Genomic DNA, 25161 nt, shown 5'->3' on the forward strand with positions numbered 1-25161 from the left:
GTGGGGTTGTTAACCAATGTCATAAAACAACATGTGTACTTCTCTTTCATGAGAAACTATTTGTTCTGTAAGCCTTCACCTGAAGTACAATAAAAAAAATAATAATAATAATTTATTGAGGTGAAATTCACCTAACATAACATTAACCATTATAAAGTGAACAATTCCATGGCTTTTAGTATATTCACAATGTTGTGCAGCTACCACCTCTATCTAGTTCCAGAACGTTTCCATCACTCCAAACTAAAACCCTTTACCCATTAAGAAGTTTCTCCCCCACTGTCTTCTTCCCCCACTCCCTGGCAACCACCAGTCTGCAATCTGTCTCTATGGATTTCTCAGTAAATTAGGAATAGAAGGGAAATTGCTCAATATGATAAAGGGTATTTATGAACAACTCACGGTGAACATCATACTCAGGCAGACCCTAGACAGGTCGGAAGAGTCAAGTACAATAATTTCTGAATAAGATCTGCTTTGCTCCTCTGGAATCAGGGACCAGGATCCCACACTGGGAACGTGGGCTGCTGGTCTTCAAGATGCCACCAAGCTGGGGACAGGGTGGGTCAAAAGCCAATCCAAGCACCATAAAGCGTTTCTACCATTTTTTAAGTTGGTTTTTTCCATCTCTGATGTGTCCTCGTCTCCTCCCCATGTCCAGCAGGGCACCCGTCCTCGCCACCTGTGGTGGACACCGTGCATGGCAAAGTCCTGGGGAAGTATGTCAGCTTAGAAGGATTTGCAAAGCCCGTGGCTGTTTTCCGCGGAATCCCTTTTGCCAAGCCCCACCCCCGGCCTTGGATCCCTGAGATTCGCTCCGCCGCAGCCTGCGGAATCCTGGAACTTCGTGAAGAATACCACCTCTTACCCTCCAATGTAAGCCACTGGGGTGGGGCTTTGGCATCTTTTGATGGGGATGATTGCCTCAAAGTGACACAGAAATGAGTCAAGTCAAGAAGAGTCTGACTGGCTTCTAGTTTGTTCTGGGATTCATTAAGTGAACAAAACAACAGTTTCTCAGTTCACGGAGCTTGCATTCTAGCAGGAGGAGATTAAAAATATGCATATTAATAAATAAATTATGTGATATATTTAGAAAACCAAAGCCAAACCCATTGCCGTCGGGTAGATTCTGACTCATGGCGACCCACTGTGTTACAGAGTAGAACTTTTCTATAGACTTTCTTGGTTGCACCTTTTATGGAAGCAGTTTACCAGGCCTCTCTTCCATGGAGCCACTGGCTGGGTCTGAATGGTCAACCATTAGATTACTAGCTGATTGCAAACCTCTTGTGCCACCCAGGCACCTATGACAAAGTAGAATTGCCCCGTAGAGTTATGTAATATCTTAGAATATGATCAATATTTGGGAGGAAATAAACAGTTGACCGGGTGAGGGGAATCAACTGTAATGATGTTATTTATTCTCCAGCCTTGAACCCTGGCATGGTGGGGGAGTGGGCTTGTGAGGAGATGGGGGCAGTGTGATGACTAGGCGAGTTACCAACTCCCAGGTGTCCCCAGCTGACTCTTCATGAGCAAAGCAATGGTCCATGGGTCCCGGTCCCCCGGTCAAGCTGGTCAAAAGGACAAAGCTTTCCTGGCTGGCCTCATGCCTCCCTTTGGGGATTGGGGCCACCTGCTTCCACCCATTCAGACCTTATTCTCCTCAGCAAGACATTTCTGAGGGCTTCCAAGGCCCAGCTTTTGGCTGCTTTCTTTTAAAAAAAAAAAAAAAAAAACCTACTCACAGTTTTTATTTCCTGATTACACATGTAATACTTTTTCATTATAGAAAAGTTTAAAACACACACACACACACACACACACAGAAGTACAAGAAAATGAAACTCATATACAATTCTATCACCCGGAGAGAACCACTGTTTTTTCAGCACTTTTTTTGTCTTTTTTTTCCTTTTCCTTCCTGTTGTATCACTATACTTTCTCCCTTTGAGATGGAATCATACGCTACAGATGGGTTGGCTGCCTATTTTGTTCACTTAAAACTATATCCTGAACATTGTCCTATGCCATTAAATATCATAGTCCGACATTTAATAGCTGCATTGAATTGAGTGCTTGAACCATAATTTATTTATCCAATCTCCTATTTGGGGGTATTAAAGTGTTTTTGATAACATAAATAACACTATGATGCACATCCTGTAGCTAAATCTTTGTGCAGAGCCATCAACATTTCTTTAGGGTTAAGTCCCAAGAAATGACATTCTGAGTGGGATACCTTAGTGAGTCCCAGCCTCCCCATCCACAGCCCTCTCAGCCCCCCTTCACCCCAAGTAGCCCGTTACCCATTCCAATGTCTTGGAGTCTGACAATAACAACTCCATGCAGAGGCTTAAACCTCGCAGTCCACAGCCCAGCCTGAGCCCTGGAGACACAGCCTTACTTAGACCTGGTTGAAGCTCAGCGGTTCTTTCTTCCCTCCCTCCCCAGGTGCTCCCAAGATACAGCGACAGGACAGATGATCTCGGAAATCATTACCGACAGAAAGGAGAGCATTCCCCTGAAGTTTTCTGAAGACTGTCTTTACCTAAATATTTACACCCCCGCTGACTTGACCAGGAAAAGCAGGCTGCCGGTAAGCAGTGGGAACCATCCTTCAGGGCTTCTGAGCACCAACTCTCTAGGGTTTTCTGCCATAGACAAGGAGGGGGTGAAGGCAGCTTGTGGTGGGGGCATCAGGGGTGAAGGTTGTTATTTCAGGGGTCCCAGGGCTTCCTTTGGAGTCCCTGGATGGTGCAAACGGTTAACACACTTGGCTGCTAACTGAAAGATTGGAGGTTTGAGTCCCCTCAGAAACACCTGGAAAGAAAGGCCCCTGAAAACCCTATGGAACACAGTTCTACTCTGACACACATGGGTCACCCCAAGTTGGGAGTCAGCTCCATAGCAACTGGGCTTTCTTTACCCACCAGGGTCAGACAGAGACCGTGAGAAACCCAACAAGTTTTCCAAAATCTGTTTCCTCCCAGTGACACATGGCGTCAGGGGAGTTTGCTGCACACCTCTCATGCATATTGTCATTTTTCCAAGTTCTCTTGTGCTGATCGACAGACAAGAGTGATTACTTTTAGTTGCTAGATTAAGAATCTGATACCCAGAGCAGCTAAGATACCATTTCAGATAACGTTAAATAAGTAAACATTCCAACCCTTCCTTTACAGGCCCGAGGATGGGAAGGGAGGTCACACAGTGAGTTGGCAGGCAAGAACATGGGTTTCTTCATTCCCAAAACAGTGCTGGTGGCATAGTGGTTAAGCACTCGGCTGCTAACCAAAAGGTCAGTGGTTCAAACCCACTCGCCGCTCTGTGGGTGGAAGATGTGGCAGTCTGCTTCCATAAAGATTTACTGTTTTGGAAACCCTATGAGGTAGTCCTACTCTGCCCTGTAGGGTCACCATGACTAGGAATGGAATTGACATGACAACGGTGGGTTGTTTTTTTTTTTTGGAAGCGGGGGTTCTTTGACCTAGACTAGGACATCGAGCATGCGTGTGACCCTTCCTCAGGCCATCAACACCTGTCTGCGACAACTCTCAGTGCCCCACACAGAGATGGAGGCTTGGGGTGTGGGGCCTGGGAGAGTTCAAGAAGCACTATCCTTTGCCCTTGGCCTGATTTCTGGGATTTTCTTGTAGCTGGTTTCCTTTGCTAACTCTTTTTGGCACAGGCAGTGAGTCAGAATGTCTAGAATAAACAGAGGCCCAGAGGTGGGGCAGGGTGCCAGACACAGGCTGGAGAGTGGGGGCAGGCGCTGCTGGGGGCCCAGATTGCAATGGCTACTTAGGGAAAGGATCTTTGGGTGATCCCTGGGGTGGAGGAGGGAGAGGCATTAGCACCCAGCCAATCTCCCAGGAGCACCCAGGGTGTGGTGCTTAGGTGTGGGGGACAGTGTCTGTGAACTAGTGCCTAGAAGTTGGCCCTACATGTGTTTGTAAGGCCCAAGGAGGTGGGGGCAAAGGCTCACCTTTCATTCTTCTATTATGGGTCTCTGTTTATCAGCTATGTGAGTTCTTTAAACTCAAGAACCATGAGCTGTGAGTGGTTGTGTCCATTCTCATCCTCAATTCTTAGCACAGTCTCTGGCACATGGGAGGGTCTCAGCTTGGAAGAGGCTGATTTTAGGCTGGGCTTTGGAGAGTCGCTGGGGTCTGGGGATTCAGAGGAGGCAGAGGGAAAGCGTGTTAGGAAGAGATACTGTCGGGGGCAAGTGCTCATCCTGAGATAATCATTTGCTCTCGGGGAGAAGTTCAATTCCCTGCACAAGAGCTAAATAAGGCGAAGCTGAAACTCAAAGTCCGCCCTGTGCAGTGTTTGCTGAGCTGGGGGAGCTGTCCAGGCATGAGGACTATGAGACTGTTGGGGAAAATGACGCTCTTGCCTGCGCTGTTCCCACTGGCAGCATGAGGAGACTTGGAGTGCAGGTGTGCTGTGGAAAAAAGTAGGGCCAGCCAGGGTGCACTGAGTGGGTGGTGGCCTGGGCCCTGCTGGGAGAAGGAAAGATAAGTCTCCAACCTTGCCGGGGACTGTGGACTTTGGAAAATGGCCTCCTTGGGTTATGACCAAGAGATAGGCAACCAAACCAAAAACCTCTTGAGGTCCCTCCCAGCTCTGCTGCCTGTAACGAACATGGTTGCTTCCTCTTGTCCAGGTGGTGGTGTGGATCCATGGAGGTGGTCTGGTGGTGGGTGGGGCATCAACCTACGATGGGCTGGCCCTGTCTGCCCATGAAGATGTAGTGGTGGTAACCATTCAGTATCGCCTGGGGATCTGGGGATTCTTCATGTAAGACATCAGACTCTCCCCACTGTATATTGGCCCTCAAAGTAAGAGTGCTAGGACCTAGCTCTGATATGGTCAGTCCCCAAGGAGACCTTTGCTAAGTTCCTTAGTAAGGCATTCAAGTCCCTTCATAAGTGCCCCCCACCTTTTCATTCCTTGGCCCCACTGGTCCACTTGCTTCTGACCTTTTGCATATGCTGTTCCCTCTGCCTAGAATGCTTACTCTACCTAACAAACTCCTATTCATCCTACAAGACCCCGCCCAAATGTTACCTTCTCTGAAATACTCATCTCAGTACTTTGCACATTCCTCTATCATGACAGTTAACATGCAGCATAGCAGTTAAGGGTTCACACATAAATATTTGCCAAATGAATAAACGTAGAGTCCTAAAGAGAACAATGTTATAGGAGGGGAAGGTGGGTGAAGACCCCTGTGTCAGGATGTGGAAGCTCAGTCTTATTCTGGAAGACCCAGCTAGAGCCCTGCCCCATCTACAGTCCTGAGAGCCCTGCTGTGACATCTCTGTCCCCACCCCTACCCTCTTCTCTCACTCACAGCACTGGAGACGAGCACAGCCGGGGGAACCGGGGTCACTTGGACCGGGTGGCTGCGCTGCACTGGGTCCAGGAGAACATTGCCAATTTTGGAGGGAATCTGGGCTCAGTGACCATCTTTGGAGAGTCTGCAGGAGGTGAAAGTGTCTCTGTTTTTGTAAATGACCCTGGCACCAGGCCTCACACCCAGCCATGATGCTCATGGGCCCCTTGGAGACCAGCAGTTCATCCATGGGCACCTTTTATTACAAGGCCTGGATTCAGGGCTGACCCTGCTCACTGCACAACATCAGAGGATGAAGAGCTAATGACCAAACTCTCCTTGGCCCCCAGGGAGCTCCAGACACTCGTAGCTTGCAGTCATGACAGTCTCCTCATCTAGCCTGGTTGAACACTTTTTCTTTCCTAACCGTAATGTTAGGACTTGCCTCACTTTTCCTGGGAAGTAGGGGTGGGTATAAATTATGGACAAGAGCAAGGCAGTGTCATTGTTTGGCTTCAAGCCGGATCCGCATAGACATCAAGGGGAAGCAGAGCACTAGAAAATGTAGAGCCTCCTCTGAGGTGGTCTGATGGCTTGGAAGTGCGCTGGAGGAGGTGATCTGGGGGACGTGGGCAAGAGGGACGAAAGATGTGAAGAGGGCACAGGGAGGGATGGACCAGGGGTTGTGGAACATAGACAAAGTCTGGGGCCACAAGGTGTCTGGCTGGTGTGGGAATGGGCTGGGGAGAAATACAGAGAAGCTGAGGTGGAATACGAGATTAGGAGGTGCTGGGAGCTGTAACAAACCTTCCAGCTACCTCACCGTTGAGCAGAGGTCAGTGCTAGCACCATGTTTTTAAAATGCGTATTAGCTTCATGGTTGAATACTGAGAGGGAAATCTTTATATACTTTTAGAGGGGAGATAAAGGAAAACTATAGATAAGCCCAAAGAAGAAAAAAGACACCCACAATTGAACTACCCAGGGTTACTTATCATTAACATTTTGACATGTATTTTTCTAGTATTTTCTCCATGATTCATTCTGTCTATCCATCTATCCATCTATCTATCCATCCATCCATCCATCCATCCATCCATCCATCCATCCATCATCTGTCTATCTGTCTGTCTATCAAAAGGAATCACTGGGGTGCATAAACAGGTAACATTCTTGACTGTTAACAGAAAGCTTGACAGTTCGAGAGAGTCAACCCAGAGGTGCCTCAGAAGAAAGGCCTGGCAATCTACTTTTGAAAAATCACCCACTGAAAACCCTATAGAGGCCAGTTCTACTCTGACCCACATGGGCTCTCCATGAGTCAGAATTAACTTGATGGCAACTGGTACTGGTGTCTGTCAAAAAGCCTCCCTTAACATATCAGTGTAAATATTTCCCTTAGCATTAAATATTCTTCCATATTATTCTTAAGGAGCCCTGATGACCCAGTGGCTAAGCACTTGACTGCTAACCGGAAGGTCGGTGGTTGAAACCCACCAGCCGCACTGTTGGAGAAAGATGTGGTAATCTGCTTTAGTAAAGATTACAGCCTTGGAAACCCTATGGAGAAATTCTACTCTGTTCTATAGGGTCACTATGTGTCGGAATCAACTCAGCAGCACACAACAACCACAGCGTTAAATATTCTCCCATGATATTTATTTTTATGTTTACATAGTGTTTCATGGTAATAATGCAAATTAATTTTTTAAACCAATGTCCTAATATTGGACAGTTGTGTTATTTCCAATGTTTTACTGTTATAAACACTGTAGCATAAAAAAATCCTTATACATCTTGGTGTGCCTCCATGATCGTTTAGCTTAGGATAAATTCTGAGTAATGGAAATGCTAACTCAGAAATGTGTCTTTAAAGTTTTTCTGGGAATTGCCAAGCTGTCCTTCAGAGTACTTTTGGTTGTTGATAACCAAGGTGTGCCACACACTTCCTATTCTAGCCTTCACTCTGTGCTCCTGGTCCACCCCTCTGAGGTTCTGTTGGGGAGGCCCCTAGTTCAGTCTAGGAACTTTCTTGAGTTGCCTCCAGAGCAATGGGCCAGGGCAGAGCTGTCGATGGAGGTAGTTCTGGAAGAACAGATGTATCATTGACCCTCTCTCCGTGAGCATAAACTCACCTGCTCTCCACTCCCCTCACAGGTTTTATCTCCTCTGGCCAAGAACCTCTTCCACTGGGCCATTTGTGAGAGTGGCGCAGTCCTCACTTCTGTTCTGGACTAGAATCAAGGCAGGTCTGCATCTGAGGTAGGTCTCATTTTGGTCAGCTGCCTGCACCCTTTGCTCTGCTCTCCTGGAATCTAGAGGGTTTTTCTTGTCAAAGATCCAAATGACATCCTCAAAGAATTATGGAAGTGAGAATGGCTAAGCAGGAAAGACAATGAGACACCTCATCCAAGCTCTTAGTTTGCTAGTGCTGCCGTAACAAAAAATGCCACAAGTGGGTGATTTTAAAGAACAGGTATTTATTGTCTCACAGTTTTGGAGACCAGGAGTCTGAATTCAGGGTGTCGGCAGGGTAGGTGCTCTCTGTTGGCTGTAAGGGAAGGTCCTTGTCTCTTTCTGCTTTGGTAGTTGTTGGCAATCCTTGGCGTTCCTGGGTTTGGAGATGCATCTGTCTCCATTGTCACTCTCTCTGTGTCCTCTACTTCTCCCTGTGCCTTTTAACTTATTCAACAAATCCAGACCAAGTGCTGACTATGTACCAGGCACTGTACTAGGCTGTGGGGAGCCAAGGCACACTCACCATGGCCCCACCGTCAAGGGAGTCTGCCTTCTATCCATCTGCTTCTTCTCCTCTGGTTACATTTTCCTTCCAGTTCACAAGACCACCCTACCTGTTCCTGAGTTTAAGAACTCCCTTTTGATTCCAGAAAGTAGTAAGGCTTTCTCCTGTTTTAGATCTTTTAGCATTTTCATGTTAGAAGTGCTCAGCCCCAATTCCAGATTATTTAGGAAAGAGGTTCTCTGTCCCAGCTTTGTTTGGATGCCTATCCTTGGTCCCACCCAATGTAGTTAAGAGGGTGGGAAACTTATATGAACAAGGCTTTCAGGAGCCACTATGGGAACCCCGTGGCCCAGAAGAAGGAACCATTCTCAGAAAAGTTGGGGGCAAAGGTATGCTGCACAGACCAGCCCAATTCCAAGACAGACTGAAGTGAGCCTCTCTTTCAGCAAGGTCTTCTTTTTACTTTTTTTTATTTTTAAAGAGGTTCTGGTCACTAGCTCTCCAGGAGGCAGAGCCAACATGGCACTATAGACAGAAGCACCATGCAGTCCCGCCACCAGAAATATTTGAAAAACTAAGTAAAACAGAGACAAACGTCAATCCTGGAACCCTCAGTGTCAAATGAAGAGATAAAGAACTCAAGCAAGCACTTGATGAAGAGAGCAGAGAGCAAGGAGAGATACGGAGTGGAGGTCCCCTATCAGCTAACGAGGCATGGATTTGCTGTCTTGAACTCCTCAGCTACTGAGATCAGCAGACTGGGAGTATGGGAAGACAGCTTCAAGGAGCTCCCAGCAAGAGACAGAATGCCTGGTAACCAGCCATACATGCTTTCCCATCCACCACCCTTCTTCCCGCTCAGCCTTCACCACTTCCTGTAGGGCCAAGGTCGCTCAGCCGGGGAGGTGCTGGCTCTGTGCTGCTTGTATTCACCATGCCCACACTGGCAGTCTCCTTCAGTGCCATTTTTTTGTTCCTGTTGTTGCTTTTTTTTTTTTTTTTTTTTGGCTTCTTTTGGTTTCTTCTCTCTCTTTCTCACCTCCTTCCCTTCCTTTCTCTTCAACACCTAGTTCTATTTGCCATCTCCACTTCTTCTTGATAGACTGTAAAGCACTGCTTGGCTGAGGAAACACTTCCCTGGTCCTCGCTGCCATGTGGGTGGGTTCCCTGGGGATGCTTTTTATTTCTTTTTTGTTTTTCTTCATTTCTTAGTTTCTCATCTCTCTCTACATTCCTTCTTATCCTGTCTCCTGAGTACCGGGCACTGTGTGCCATATCCACCTCTTCTAGACGTGCTGTGCCTCAAGGTTTGGGAGCTACTTCTCCAGTCCACACCGCCATGCTGGTGGGATCCCTGGGAGCATTTCCGTTTTATTTATTTATTTTTTCTTTTTCTTTTTCCCTTTTTGTTTTTCTTCATTTCTCGGGTTCTCAGCTCTCTCTACTTTCCTTCTTTTCCTGTCTCCTGAATACCTGGCACTGCATGCCATCTCCACTCCTCTAGATGAGCTGTGCAGTGTCTAGGAGCATGAGAGTCACTTCCCTGGTCTGTACCACCAAGCCAGTGGACTCCCTTGGGGATTTTTTTTCTTCTCTCAATTTCGTGTCTGTCTCTACCATCCTTCCCTTCTTTTCTCCTGAACGCCTGACTGGGACTCCTTGTGCCATCACTGCCCATTCTAGATGGGCTGTGTCTCGTGGCTTGGGAGCCAGTTCCCTGGTCCACGACACCACACCAGTAGGCTCCTTGGGACATCTTTTTTTCCTTTAGCTCTTCTTGTCTCCCTCTACCTTCCTTCCTTACCCTTCTCCTAAATACCTGGTGCCATGTGCCATCTCTGCTCCTTCTTGATGGGCTGTGCAGTGCCACTCAGCTGGGGACCTGCTTCTGGTGGGCTCCCTTGGGGCATACTTTTTCCTTACTTTCTTCTCTTTTTATCTGGGTTTCTTGTCTTTCTATACCTTCCTTCCTTACCTATCTCCTGAAAAGCTGGTGCTGTGTCATCTCTGCTCCTTCTTAATGGGCTGTGCAGCACAGCTCAGCTGGGGCCTCACTTCCAGTGGACTCCCTTAGGGCATTTTTCTTTTTTGTCTTTCTTCTTCTTCTTTTTTTCTTTCTAGTTTTCTTGTCTCTCTCTATTTCTCTTCCTTACCCTTCTCCTGAACACGTGGTACTGTGTGGCATCTCTGCTCCTTTGGACTGGCTGTGCAGTGCTGCTCAGCTGGGGATCCACATCTGGTGGGCTCCCTTGGGACATTTCTTTTTTTCTTTCTTCTTTCTACTTTTTTCCTCACTTTCTTGTCTCTCCCTATCTGCCTTCCTTTCCTTCCTCCCAACCACCTGGCATCTTCTTTTTTCCTCTTTGGTTTCTTGTCTCTCTCTACATTCTTTCCATTCCTTTCTCCCTATCACCTAACCATGTGTGCTTTTCTCTCCTTTTTTATTAAAAAAAAAAAATCTAATTTCTTCTCTCTCTCTCTCTCCCTTCCTTCCTTTCCTTTCTCTTGTCCATCTAGCTGTGTGTGCTGTTTATCTGTCCCTTCTTGGTGGACTGTGCCTTACCACCTGGCTATAAAGCCACCAGCACACAGCTTCCACAGGTCTGTGCTTCTCTAACGTCAGGCTCCCGCAGTACTTTTTTTTAGCTCCTGTTTCTCTCTCTTCTTTCTCTTTTTCCCACACCTGCTTAGCTCCAAGCATCACAATCTCTCCCTTTCTTCCTGCCTGTCTGCACTGTGCACTGAACATCACACCCCCTGAGCAGCACAGGAAGTGTCTGCCAGAATCTGCCCTGCACTGACCACTGGCCCCGCCACAAACAACCTATCCCAGCCCCTCCCCTTCTGATAGACCTACCCTGCTGCACCAGAGATGAGCTACTGGCCCTGCCCATTGGACAAGGTAGTGAGAAGTATTGTGCACACAGACGAGAAAACAACAAAGAATGCCCGGTCGGCCTGCTCAGACATAACCAAATAAAACAAAATAGCAGGATAAAACAAACAAATCTACATTCAGTAAAAGAAGAAAATAACTACTGAATGTCCCAAAGACAGCAGACAATATCAAAACATACAAAAAACAGGACAGGATGGTTCCAGCACACATCCAAAATAAAACACCAGATAATCTTCTGGTAGAAGAAAAGGCACTGGAACTACCTGAAAGAGAATTCAAATCTCTAATATTCAGAGCTATCCAAGAGTTGAAAGAAAGAGCAGACAAAAATGAGGAAAAAATAGAAAAGCCATGGAAAAGGCAGACAAAATAATGGAAAAGACAGACAGAACAATGGAAGAATTCAGGAAAATAATACAGGAACAAAATGTCAAAATAAATTCGCAACTAGAAATCATATAACAACAACAATTAGAAATCCAAAAGATAAACAACAAGATTTCAGAAATGTACAGTGTTATAGAAGGTCTGAAGAGCATGTTTGAAACAATGGAAGACAGGATCAGTGAAAATGAAGACAAGTACTCAGCTACACATTGAGGAAAAATCAGAGAAAAGAATGAAGAGACCCTGAGAATGATGTGGGATACAATCAAAAGCAAAAATCTGCTAGTGATCGGAGTTCCAGAACAGGTGGAGAAAATGGAAAACACAGAGAGGATCACTGAAGAATTGCTGACAGAAAACTTCCCTAATATCATAAAGATGAAAAGCTGACCATCCAGGAAGCTCAACAAACCCCATATAGGATAGATCCCAAGAGAAAATCATCAAGGCATATCATAATCACACTGCTAAAACTGAAGACAAAGAAAGACTCCTCAGAGCAGCTTGAGAAAAATGAAAAGTCACATACAGAGGGGAAACCATAAGATTAAGCTCTGATTACTCACCAGAAACCATGCAGGCAAGAAAGCAAAGGGATGACATATATAAAACCTTGATAGAAAAAAATTGCTAACCGAGAATAATATATCCTGAAAAACTCTCGCTTAGATATGATGGTGAAATTAGGACATTTCAGATAAACAGAAATTAAGGGACTATGTAAAAACCAAACCAAACTTACAAGAATTATTAAAGTGAGTCCTTCAGTTGGAGAACAAACAACATCAGATGACAGCCTGAATCTAGGATGCAAGACTGCATCAGCCAGATACCAACCTAGGTCATGAACTCTCAAGAATAAAACAAAGCTAAAATATTTACAAAGGGGAACCAGAGAAGTTAATCTGTAAATGACAACAACGTCAGAACAATAAAAGAAGGGATAAAGAGTGTAGGTATAGAACTTTCAAATGGAGAGAAAGGCAAGGCTATACCAAGTAATCAAAGACTGGTTCAAACATAGGAACTTCAGAGTAAATTTCAAGGGAACCACAAGGAAAGTTAATAAACCTACACGTCAAAATAAAGAAGAAAAACATAAAGTCTCAGTAAACACAAGATCTACAAAAACAAAATAAGTGAAAAAAATCCACAAACAAAAGGGAATTCAGCACCACAAAAAACAAAAACACTGCAAAATGAAAGCAGTAAACTCACACCTATCAGTAATTACAGTGAATGTAAATGGCCTAAATGCACCCATAAAGAGATGGAGAGTGACAGAATGGATTAAGAAAAAATCCATCAATATGCTGTCTACAAGAGACAGACCTTAGAAACAAAGACAAAAATTTATTAAAAGTCAAAGCATGGAAAAAATATATCAAGCAGTTACCAAAAAAGAGCAGGAGTGGCAATACTAATCTCAGATTAAATAGACTTTAAAACAAAATCCACCATAAAAGACAAAGAAGAGCATTATACAATGATTAAAAGGATGATCCATCATGAAGACATAACCATAATAAATATCTACGCACCCAATGACAGGTCTCCAAAAAACATAAAACAAACTGTAACAGCTCTGAAAAGAGAAATTGACAGTTCCACAATAACAGTGGGACACCACTCTTGGTAAAGGACAGAACATCTAGAAAGAAACTCAGCAAGGATACAGAAGATCTAAAGGCCACAATCAGCCAACTTGACCTCATAGATACATATATAGAACACGCCACCCAACCACTGCAAAGTACATATTCTTTTCCAACGCACATAGAATGTTCTCCAGAACAGACCATATCTTAGGCCACAAAGCAACATTCAACAAGATCCAAAACACTGATATAATACAAAGTATCTTCTCTGATTACAATGGTATCAAAATAGAAATTAACAACAGGAAGAGCAAGGGAAAAAAATCAATTACATGGAAACTCAATAACACCCTGCTTAAAATCCACTGGGTAATAGAAGAAATCAAAGATGGAATCAAAAAATTCCTAGAATCAAACTAGAATGAAAACACATAATACCAAAGCTTTGGGACACAGCAAAGGCAGTGCTCAGAGGTCAATTTATAGCAATAGAGTCACACTTCAAAAAAGAAGAAAGGGACAAAATTAAAACATTAGCTACACAACTTGAACAAATAGAAAAAGAACAGCAAAAGAAGCCCACAGCCACCAGAAGAAAGGAATTAATAAAGATCAGAGCAAAAATAAATGAAATAGAAAAACAAGCGAAAGAATCAACAAACCAAAAGGAAGTTCTTTGAAAGGATCAACAAAATTGACAAACCACTGGCCAAATTGACAAAAGAAAAACAGGACAGGACACAAATAATCCAAATAAGAAATGAAATGGGGGACATTACAACATACCCAACTGAAATAAAAAAGATCATAACAGAGTACTATGAAAAACTATACTGCAACAAATTTGAAAACCTAGAGGAAATGGACGAATTTTGAGAAACACACTAGCTACTCAAACTAACACAAAATGATGTTGAAAATCTGAAAAGACCTATAACAAGAGCAGAAATTTAAAACGTAATAAAAAACTACCCACCCTAAAAAAAAAAAAAAAAAATAGAGAAGTCCTGGCCCAGATGGCTTCACTAGAGAATTCTACCAAACATTCAAAGAGCTTACACCAGTACTAATGAAACTATTTCTGGACACAGAAAAGGAGGGATACTTCCAAATTCATTCTATGAAGCCAGTATAACCCTGATACCAAAACCAGGCAAAGACACCACATAAAAGAAAATTACAGGTCAATATCTCTCATGAATGTAGATGTAAAAATTCTCAACAAAAGTCTAACCATAAAATTCAGCATCATATCAAAAAAAATAATACACCACGACAAAGTGGGATTCATACCAGGTATGCAAGGATGATTGAACACTAGAAAATCAATCAACATAATCCACCACATAAATAAAGGAAAAGAATCACGTAATCATCTCAATTGACTCAGAAAAGGCATTCATCAAAATCCAACACCCATTCCTGATAAAAACTCTTAATAAAATAGGTATAGAAGGGAAATGTCTCAACATAATAAAGGACATCTATACAAAACCAACAGCCAACATCATTCTTAATGGAGACAGGCTGAAAATATTCCCCTTGAGAATAGGAACAAGACAAGGGTGCCCTTTATCACCACTCTTATTTAACATTGTGCTGGAAGTCCTAGCTACAGCAATAAGGCAAGACAAAGGAATAAAGGGCATTCAAATTGGTAATGAAGAAGTAAAACTGTTTCTATTTGCGGATGATACTATACTATGCATAGAAGACCCAAAAGACTCCATGAGAAAACTACTGGAACTAATAGAAAGATTAGCAGAGAGGCAGGATACAAGATAAACATACAAAAATCAGTTGGGTTCCTTTACACCAACAAAGAGAAAGACGAAAAGGAAATCAGGAAAACAATACCACTTATAATAGCCCCTAAAAAAGTAAAATATTTCAGAATAATCTAACCATGGGTATAAAAGACCTATACAAAGAAAACTACAAAATGCTACTGCAAGAATCCAAAAGAGATCTACATAAGTGGAAGAACACAAATGTTCATGGAAAGGTAGACTGAACATTGTGAAAATGTCAATTCTACCAAAAGCAATGTACAAACACAATGCAATCTCAATCCAAATACCAACAACATTCTTTAAAGAGATGGAAAAATTAATCATTAACTTTATATGGAAAGGGAAGAGTTTCTGGATAAATAAAGCGCTATTGAAGAAGAAGAATAAAGTAGGAGGACTCGATCTACCTGACCTCAGAACCTACTGTACAGCTACTGTAGTCAAAACAGCCTGGTACTGGTACAAGGACAGATATGTTGACCAATGGAATAGAATTGAGAATCCAGATGTAAATCCATCCAGCTACGGTCACCTAATCTTCGACAAGGGCCCAAAGTCCATCAAATTGGGAACACACAGTCTTTTTAACAAATGGTGCTGGCAAAATTGGGTGTCCATCTGCAAAAAATGACACAGGACCCATACCTCACACCATATACAAAACTAATTCAAAATGGAGCAAAGATCTAAATATAATACCCAAAACTATAAAGCTCATAGAAGAAAAAATAGTATCAGTGCTAGAGGTCCTAATACACTGCATTAACAGGAAACAAACCATAACCAACAACACACAAACTCCAGAAGGTAAGCTAGGTAACTGGGATCTTCTAAAAATTAAACACTTATGCTCATCACAAGACTTCACCAAAAGAGTAAAAAGAGAGCCTACACACTGGGAAAAAAATTTTGGCTATGACAAATCTGGAAAAGGCCTACTCTATAAAATCTACAGGAAAATCCAACACCTGTACAACAAAAAGACAAATAATCCAATTTAAAAAAGGACAAAAGAACAGACACATCACCAAAGAAGACATTCAAGCAGCTAACAGACACATGAGGAAAAGCTCACGATCATTAACCATTAGAGAAATGCAAATCAAAACCACAATGAGATACCATCTCACCCAGACATTGCTGGCACAAATAAAAAAAACAGAAAATAGCAAATGTTGGAGAGGCTATGGGGAAATTAGAATTCTTATGCACTGCAAAATGGTACAATTATTGTCTTAGGCTGGGTTCTCTAGAGAAGCAAAACCAGTAAAGCAGATAAATATATATAGAGAGAGATTTATATCAAGGAAACAGCTCACGCAATTGTAGGGGCTAGAACATCCCAAGTCTGTGTATCAGAATAGAGGTTTCTCCCGATTCACACAGCCACAGAAGCTAGTGAGCTCAAGATAGGCAGGTTGGAGAGCAGGGCTCCCACTCAAAGGCTGTGAAGATTGACGAATTCCAAGATCAACAGGTAAGCTGCTAGCTCAAGTCCCAAGAACCGAAGGTGAGAAGACAGGAGGCAGCCACAGGATCCAGAACGAGCAAAAAGCCAGAATATCTGCTTGTATTCAGATGCAGGCTACACCCCAAGGAAACTCCCCTTCGGCTGATTAGCTACTCACAGCATATTCAATCATGGCAGTGATCACATATAAATACTGAGAATCATGACCCAGACATGTTGACACATAATCTTAACCATCACAGTCCACCCCTTGTCAACTTGGTACATGTACACATCTCCTTAAACCATACATAATCTCTGAATAAAGACAATTATGAAGTTATATTTGCACCTAACATGATACAACTAACACACATACAATTGAAAATGCACTAGCCCTGTTTACAACTTATATTTTATAAGTAAAGGAAACAATAATATTTGATATATACAAACAGAAATACTCATAACAATTACAGTCTCCATTTCTGCAACTGGTCACGTGGTCCTAACTGGTATTTAGAACTACCTTCTTCCACCACCCATTCCATATTCCCGTTGCCCTCAACGAGCACCTCAGCTGGGCATTGTTCTTTGCCTGGTGGGGTGACCCAAACTTTCATTCCTGAAGGCTCTGGGTTGTTAGTAGTCATACTGGAATTGGGTTGCTGTAGTTTTCCATTGACTTTATACACAGGGCATGGTAGTACTAAAAGACACCCTGAGGGATCTCCTGCACTCCAGACATACTCTTCTTTACCTCCGTTCTGTAATATCAATCCAATTTCCTCTTAGTAATCAGGATCAATCACACCAGCCAGTATGGTAACTCCCTTCTTTGCCTGTTGATCCAGAGGCATAAGGAGCCCAAAGTGGCCAGGTGGCATTCTTAGCTTCCAGTTCAGTGGAATCAATGATGTTTCTCTAGGTGGGAGCATTCCTTCCCTTGGAACTAAGACCTCTAGACCTGCAGAGCATAAGGTCGCAGAGACAGGAAGCAAAAATCTTGCAAGTGGGTCACTAGGGGTCATAGTGAGTGGTGCCACTCCCATTTTCATCCCTTGATCCCTGAACCAATGAATCCTGGCTATATCGGACGCTGGTCTAGAGCATATACAGCCTCCTGGAGAACATTGCCCCAATCTTGTAAGGTACTGCCACCTAGCTGACACCATTACTGTGTCTTTAGAAGACCATACCATCGTTCTATCAAGCCAGCTGCTTCAGGATGATGGAGAACATGGTAAGAGCAGTGAATTCCATGAGCATGGGCCCACTGACACACTTGATTTGCTGTGAAGTGAATTCCTTGATCTGAGGTAATGCTGTGTGGGATACCATGACGGTGCATAAGGCATTCTGTAAGTCCACAGATGGTAGTTCTGGCAGAAGCATTGCATGCAGGGAAGGCAAATCCATATCCAGAGTAAATGTCTATTCCAGTAAGGACAAAAAACTTTGCCCTTTCCATGATAGAAGTGGTCCAATGTAATCAAATTGCCACCAGGTTGCTGGCTGATCACCTCGAGGGATGGTGCCATATTGAGGACTCAGTGTTGGTCTCTGCTGCTGACAGATTGGGCACTGTGATGGTTAAGATTGTGTGTCAACTTGGCTGGACCCTGATTCTCAGTGTTTATATGTGATCACTCCCATGAGTAGCCAATCAGATGAAAGGAAGTTTCCTTGGGGGTGTGGCCTGCATCCAAATATAAGCAGACGTTCTGGCTTTTTGCTCACTCTGGATCCTGCAACAGTCTCCTGTCTTCTCACCTCCGGTTCTTGGGACTTGAGCTAGCAGCTTACTGCTGAGTTTGGGATTCGTGGATCTTCACAGGCTATGAACAGAGCCCTGTTCTCTGACCTGGCAATCCTGAGTTCATGAATCAGGAAAACCTTGCAGTCTTGCCTGCTGATCTTGGAATTCGCCGACCTTCACGGCCTGTGAGTGGGAGCCCTGCTCTCTGACCTGCTGATCTTGGGCTCACCAGCTTCTGCAGGTGCATGAATTGGGAGAGGCCTCTACCCTGATCCACGGACTTGGGATGTTCTAGCCTCTACAATCGTGTGAGCTGTTTCCTTGATATAAATCTCTGTCTATATATATTTATATGCTTTAGTGGTTTTGCTTCTCAAGAGAACCCAGCCTAAGACAGGCACTCAGCAGTGGCTGTAGCCAAGTCAGCCTTGGTAAGTGGAAGTCCATGTTGCTGGGCCCATGCATAACCTCCATCCCAGCCACCATGGCCACTTTGTTCATGAGCCCATGGAGCAATGATGAGAGTAGCTGGGGAAAGAGGATGACTGGTTTCCACAGAATGTGTCATCCTATCCACTTAATTGTTAAAATCCTCCTCTACTGAGGTCACCCTTTGGTGAGTATTCATATGAGACTCAAACATCTTCACTTCTTTAGCCCATTCAGAGAGGTCTATCCACATGCCTCTTACCCATAAATCCTTATCTCCAACTTTCCAATCATGTTCCTTCCAAGTCTCTGAGCATCCAGCCAAAGCATTGGCTACAGCCCATGAATCAGTATATAATCTCACATCTGGCCATTTCTCCTTCTAAACCAAGTGAACAACCAGGTGCACTGCTCAAAGTTCTGCCCATTGACAGGATTTCCCTTCACCACTGTCCTTCAGGGAGATCCCAGAAAGGGGCTGTAGTACTGCCACTGTCTGCTTTCAAGTGGTGACCACTTTGGAAATCGATTTGGCGCTTCCTTAGAAAGCTAGATATAGAAATACCATATGATCCAGCAATCCTACTCCTAGGAATATATCCTAAAGAAGTAAGAGCTATCACATGAATACACATATGAACACTCATGTTCATTGCAGCATTGTTCACAATAGCAAAAAGATGAAAACAGCCTAGATGTCCATCAACAGACAAATGGATAAACAAACTATGGTACACACACACACAATGGAGTACTATGCAAGGATAAAGACCAATGATGAATCTCAGAAGCATCTTGCAACATGGATGAATCTGAAAGACATTATGCTGAGTGAGATAAGTCAATCACAAAAGGACAAATATTGTTTGAGACCACTAATATAAAAACTTATGAAAAGGTTTACACACAAAACGAAACAATCTTTGATGATTACAAGGGAGGGGAGGAGTGGGGATGGAAAAACACTAAATAGACATAGATAAGTGTTAACTTTGATGAAGGCTAAGACAGTACACAATACTGGGGAAGCCAGCACAACTGGTCCAAGGTAAGTTCACGGAAGCTCCATAGACACATCCAAACTCCCTGAGGGACTGAATTAATTACTTGGCTTAGGGCTGTGGGGACCATGGTCTCGTGGAACATCTAGCTGAACTGGCATAACATAGTTTATAAAGAAAATGTTCTACATTCTATTTTGGTAAGTAGTGTCTGGAGTCTTAAAATCTTGTGAATGGCCATCTAAGATACTCCACTGGTCTCACTCTATCAGGAGCAAGGGAGAATGAAGAAAACCAAAGACACAAGGGAAAGATTAGTCCAAAGGACTAATGGACCACCATTACCACAGCTTCCACCAGACTGAGTCCAGCACAACTAGATGGTGCCTGGCTACCACCACCAACTGCTCTGACAAGGATCACAATACAGGATCCCAGACAGAGCTGGAGAAAAATGTAGAACAAAATTTTAAGTCACAAAAAATAACCAGAGTCACTGGCCTGACAGAGACTGGAGAAACACTGAGAGTGTGGCCCCCAGACACCCTTTTAACTCAGTAATGAAGTCACTCCTGAGGTTCACCCTTCAGCCAAAGATTAGACAGGCCCATAAAACAAAATGAGACTAAAGGGGTACACCAGCCCAGGGGCAAAGACTAGAAGGCAGGAGGGGACAGGAAAGCTGGTAATAGGGAACCCAAGGTCTAGAAGGGAGAGTGTTGACATGACATGCGTTTAGTAACCAATGTCAGAAAACAAAGTGTGTACTAATTGTTTAATGAGAAGCTAGATTGTTCCGTAAAACTTCATCTAAAGTACAATTTAAAAAAAAAAAAAGCTCATGAAGCATTAATCTGGGTCCCTCAGGGGCTTGTCTTAGAATCTTGCCCACCACCTCTGCTGTCATGGTTCACTGCCTGCGCCAGAAGACAGAAGAGGAACTCTGGGAGACGTCGCTGAAGATGGTAGGTGTATTCATTCTCGTGGCCACATAAGTCCCAAACTGTAATCTTGGCCCCAGGCTTCATCATTTCAACTATCCCGCTTTACCTGAAAAATGACCTGGACAGTTTCTTTTCTCTCAGGAACAATGTTAGCCTCTGGATCTCAATAAAAAACTTCTTTTTTCCTTTATTAATTGTGCAATATTTCAAATGTCAGAAAAGTAAAATAATAATAACATAATGAACAATTCTGTGATAACCCCCCAGTTCTATCAAAGCTTAATATTTTTCCATTCTTGCTTTCAGATATATTTTTAAGAAAGTAAGAATTACAGATTTAACTGAAAATTCCTGGGTATCTTGCTCTAGTTCCATTCTCCCCTTTCCTTCCTAGAGGTAACCACCATCCTGAATTTGAGGAAGAGGATATTAATAAAAAATACAATCACAATTTATCTGGTTAATTTAGAAACTACCTAAATTAGAACTCAGTAGTAGCCCAATTTTCTAGATTTCTGAGACCCTGCCTCAATTGTGATTCTAGGACAGTCATCCATCCAACATCTATCTATCCATTCATCATCTTACCCATCTATTCAACCACCAATCCATCAATATCCTTTATCAATCTAATATCAATCCACTAATCCATCAATGACCTTTCATCCATCTATTGTTATTCCATCCAGCATCAATTCATCATCCAGCCACCATATACCTTCACTTCAGAAACGAATGATTCATCCATCATATGTCTGCCAGTTACCATCCATTTATCTAGTATCTAATTCATCCATAATCCATGTATTCACCACCTCTTTCCATCCATCCATTCATCTATCCATCTGTGCTAACCGTATGGGGGGTGCCAGAGGAAATGATGCAGACATGAATGTGAGAGTGTTTCCCTGCTCACGAGGAACTATCCAAGGAGAAACACATTTATATACTTAGGGGGCTAAGTGTGGTGGAAGTTACAGAGGAGAGCAGCATTCATTTTAACCAGCAGGGATGCTTCAGCGAGAAGGTGACATTGAGGATTGATGGATGGCTATGGCAACAGGTTTCATTTGTTTTTTTTATCCATCTCTATCTCTCAGCTTCCTACCCTCAGTGTTGGCTTCACTCTCAGGTAGGTTTGTACCCTAGGGAATTAAAGACAAAAAAGGCACTCTAGACTTACATTTTGTCTGCTTAGAAACCCTAGTGGAAAGAGATGTCCCTTTCCCAATAATTCCAGCAGAAGTTTTGGGGTAAACTGTTGAGCTGACATGAGCAAGTACCATTCCTGAACTAATCATTGAGGTCAGGGAGACTGATCACCCCAGGTCACATATACATTTCTGGACCAGTAAGGTGAGAGTGGGGAAGAGGAAAGCCCTTCAAAGGAAAATTGGAGTGCTGTCTCCAGGAGAAGGGGAAATAAATGGAGGGCAGGGCAGGTACAAACAACAGATGTCCTCTTCAGAACTCCAACAACTCTGGATTGGGGTCCCCAGGCCTTGTCCTTCCTTGTCCCTGCTTTCCGCTCCGCCTGTCCTACACTAGGGGAGCCAGGGTCCTGCCCACTTCCTCTCAGCCCAGTCAGGGGGGCACCTGGAGGGACAGCCTGTTGCTTCCAGTGCTCAGCTAACAAAAGATCAGCTTCTCTTCCAGGAAGCCTTCTCTTCCAGGAAGCCTTCTCATTCACAGCCTCTGCCTTTGTCTTCACAGAAATTCTTTGCTCTTGATTTACTTGGAGACCCCAGAGAGGTAAGGGCCTTCAGTATCTTAATTATATGTTTCAAGCCTTGCACTTTAAGGTCAAGTTAAATGTGGATGAAAGAATTCTCCTTTCTGTGGAATCACAATAACTCCTGTGTTAATATTACCAAGGCCCAGAGAGGGACAGTGGCTGGCCTGGGTAACACAGCCAGGAGGGCCAAAGGCAGGACTGGAGCCCATTTCCCAGACTCCCAGTCCAGTGCTGCCAGTCATCAGTTCTGTGCCCTATGGACCCAGTCTAACCCTCTCTTGTTTACATTTGCTGCTCCCAAAATGCCCCTGTAGGTGGAGGATGGGCGTGAATCTTCCTCTATGGGGAGGCAGAGATGTTACCTGGCTAAGCAGGAAATTAGGGTACAGTCTGCCAGTGGGTGTGTCAGTGGTGTGAATTTTAAGTAGAAGAGTCAGGGAAAGGCTCATTGAGAAGGTGGTATTTGAGCCCAATTCTGGAGGAGATGAGGAAGCCAGTTCTCAGGAAAACTGGAGGAAGAGTGTTTCAGGCACAGGGAATAGCTTCTGCAAAGGTCCTGAGGCAGGAGGCCAAAGTAACTGGAGTGGATCAAGTGAGGGGAGAGACTAGGCTTGAGGCTAAAGAGGTGGGGGCATGGCCATTAAAAAGATTTAGATTTTGATTCAAATCAAGATGGGAAGACTTTGGAGGGTTTTGAACAGAGGAGTAACGTAACCTTAGATTTTACAAAGGGTCTCTTTGACTGCTATGTTGAAAATAAACTGTAGGGAAGGGGCAAGGGCAGACTAGGGAGCCCAGTGGAAGTCATTCCATTGCAGTATGTAATCTCAGCAAGGCAAGATGGCGGCTTCACCTAGGGCAGTAGTAGTGGGTGTTGGTGAGAAGGGTTTGGAGTCTGGATATTTTTGAAGGAATAGCCAACAGGATTTGCTGACAGACTGGATGTAGGTGTGAGAAAAAGAGAGGAGCAAAGGATGCCCCTGAGTTTTTTTTACTGGAGCAAGGCAATGCATGTAGCCCACACAGTGCAACCACATGCACCCACTCTGGACAGTGGCAATTATCATCCTCCTCACTGCTGCTGAGGCCACCCCCTCACCTGCCCAGCTGATGCTGCCCAGCTTTGGTCCTCACTACTCTGCTCTCTTCCAGAGCTATCCCTGCCTGCCCATTGTGGTTGATGGGTGCTGTTGCCGAAGACACCTGAAGAGATTATGGCTGAAAAGAAATTCAACACTGTCCCCTTAATCGTTGGAATCAACAAGCAAGAGTTTGGCTGGCTTCTTCCAACAGTGAGAATGTGGAAGCCTCTTAGACTATCCTCTCACCACTCCTCCCATCTCTAGTGGGAGGAGTTCTTCATTCTCCAAGCCCCTCTTTGAGGAGGGCAGTAGGCCCCTTCTACATGAGTTGACATTTGCATAGAAACCTTCTCTGAAATTGCCAGATGGGTGGTGCTGTCCATGGGAACCCATCTCCCCAAACACTATCTGTGTCCTTCCAATCAAAGAACACTGAAATGTTGATGCTGGGAGGGCCTGTAGAGATAATAATGGTGCAGGTGGGAAAATCAAGGCCTAGAATAGGGGAGGAGCTCAGGACTTAAGAAGAGCTAAGCTTGGGACCCAGAATCTCCCACCTCAGGCTTGGGGCTTTCATATTTTCTCCATAAGTCTCTGCACATGCTGTTAGTAATCTAATTGGAAAGATTCAGAAAAACATGCTTTCTTGTGAGTTAAAATTGACTTCTTAAAAAAAAATTGACTTCTAAAAGTGAAGGACTTTCCCTACAGAGGGATTTCAGAGGTTATCCCAAAAGACCAAGACCCTAAAGGTTGGAGTCTGAGCTTCCTTGGCCATCTGAGGCAGATCTGTGTCTTCTGCCCCCCAGCCCTCTACTTTAACACTACCTGGCTTCGGCCTTCCCTCTCTGACTCACTGACTATTGTGAGGATTCTAGCCTGATAAATATCACAGTTGGCTGCAAAGGATTGGGGCAGCTTCTTCAAAACATTTTTCTATCCTCTTTGCACTCCTTGAGTTTCTGAATATAAGTCCATTTGATTCATTGATTTTGTCCAATTCATCAAAGCTCATGCCTATCAAAGCAAGGCAAAGAACGAGGCTCTTCAGTCTGGGTTGCTTTTGTTGGTTGGTTCTTCCTGTTAATTCTCAGTAGTTCACAGTTGCATAATCATTTTTTTAACAGATTATGGGCTACCCACTCTCCGAAGGTAAACTGGACCAGAAGACAGCCGCTTCGCTCTTGTGGAAGTCATTCCCCCATGTAAGACTCCAGAGAATCATGAGAATTGGCTGAGACCCAAAAAGGGGAAGGGACTTGCCCAAAACCATACAGCAATTAAATGGCAAACAAAGACTAGAACCTGAGGATTCTGCCCCCATTTTCCTGCCTTTCCCCAGCTGGCCACCCTTGGGGAGAGCTGCATAGAACTCTCTTGGTCCACTATTAACGCAAGCTTTCTTCACTGGGTGGAGAAGCCACATTGGCTCACCTGGGGGCAGCGGGAGGCTGGTGGTCACTTCACTCTTGATCCATTCAGACTATCTCTGAAGAACTGGGTCTGGTCATCACCAAGAAGTACTTAGGTGGGACAGATGACCCTGTCAAAAAGAAAGACCTGTTCCTGGACATGCTTGGAGATGTAGTATTTGGTGTACCATTGGTGACTGTGGCACATCGTCATAGGGGTGAGTCCCAGAGGCTGGACTGGAGAGAGGACACTGAGCCCTTCCAGATTCTTTTTCTGTCCTTCCCAGCCCCCGACCCCCAGCATAGACAGATATGTTGAAAATGCCAAGAGTCCAAAATATTGTACGAGACCACTACTGTGAAAACTCATGAAAAGCTTTACACACAAAAAGAGACATTCTTTGATGGTTATGAGGGAGGGGAAGAGTGGGAGGTGGGAAACACTGAATAGACAGTAGATAAGTGGTAACTTTGTTGAAGGGTAAGACAGTACACAATACTGGGGAAGCCAGCACAACTTGTACAAGGCAAGGTCATGGAAGCTCCAGAGACACATCCAAACTCCCTAAGGGACCGAATTAC

At 44.0% G+C, this 25161-nt stretch overlaps 1 protein-coding gene across 1 annotated transcript in view; it reads left to right on the forward strand.

The window, feature by feature from the left end:
- The window catches only part of LOC101358032 (liver carboxylesterase 1-like), a 36785-nt gene that overhangs the window by 3366 nt on the left and 8258 nt on the right, over positions 1-25161 (forward strand). The window contains 12 exon segments of the mRNA XM_023726768.1: positions 665-783; positions 785-876; positions 2458-2602; positions 4676-4809; positions 5368-5521; positions 7505-7613; positions 20274-20371; positions 22064-22102; positions 23238-23268; positions 23271-23377; positions 24295-24372; positions 24650-24797. Coding sequence (XP_023582536.1) covers positions 665-783; positions 785-876; positions 2458-2602; positions 4676-4809; positions 5368-5521; positions 7505-7613; positions 20274-20371; positions 22064-22102; positions 23238-23268; positions 23271-23377; positions 24295-24372; positions 24650-24797 — 1254 coding nt within the window.

Source organism: Trichechus manatus, unplaced genomic scaffold (genome assembly GCF_000243295.1).
Source record: "Trichechus manatus latirostris isolate Lorelei unplaced genomic scaffold, TriManLat1.0 scaffold00014, whole genome shotgun sequence".
Classification (NCBI taxonomy): Eukaryota; Metazoa; Chordata; class Mammalia; order Sirenia; family Trichechidae; genus Trichechus; species Trichechus manatus.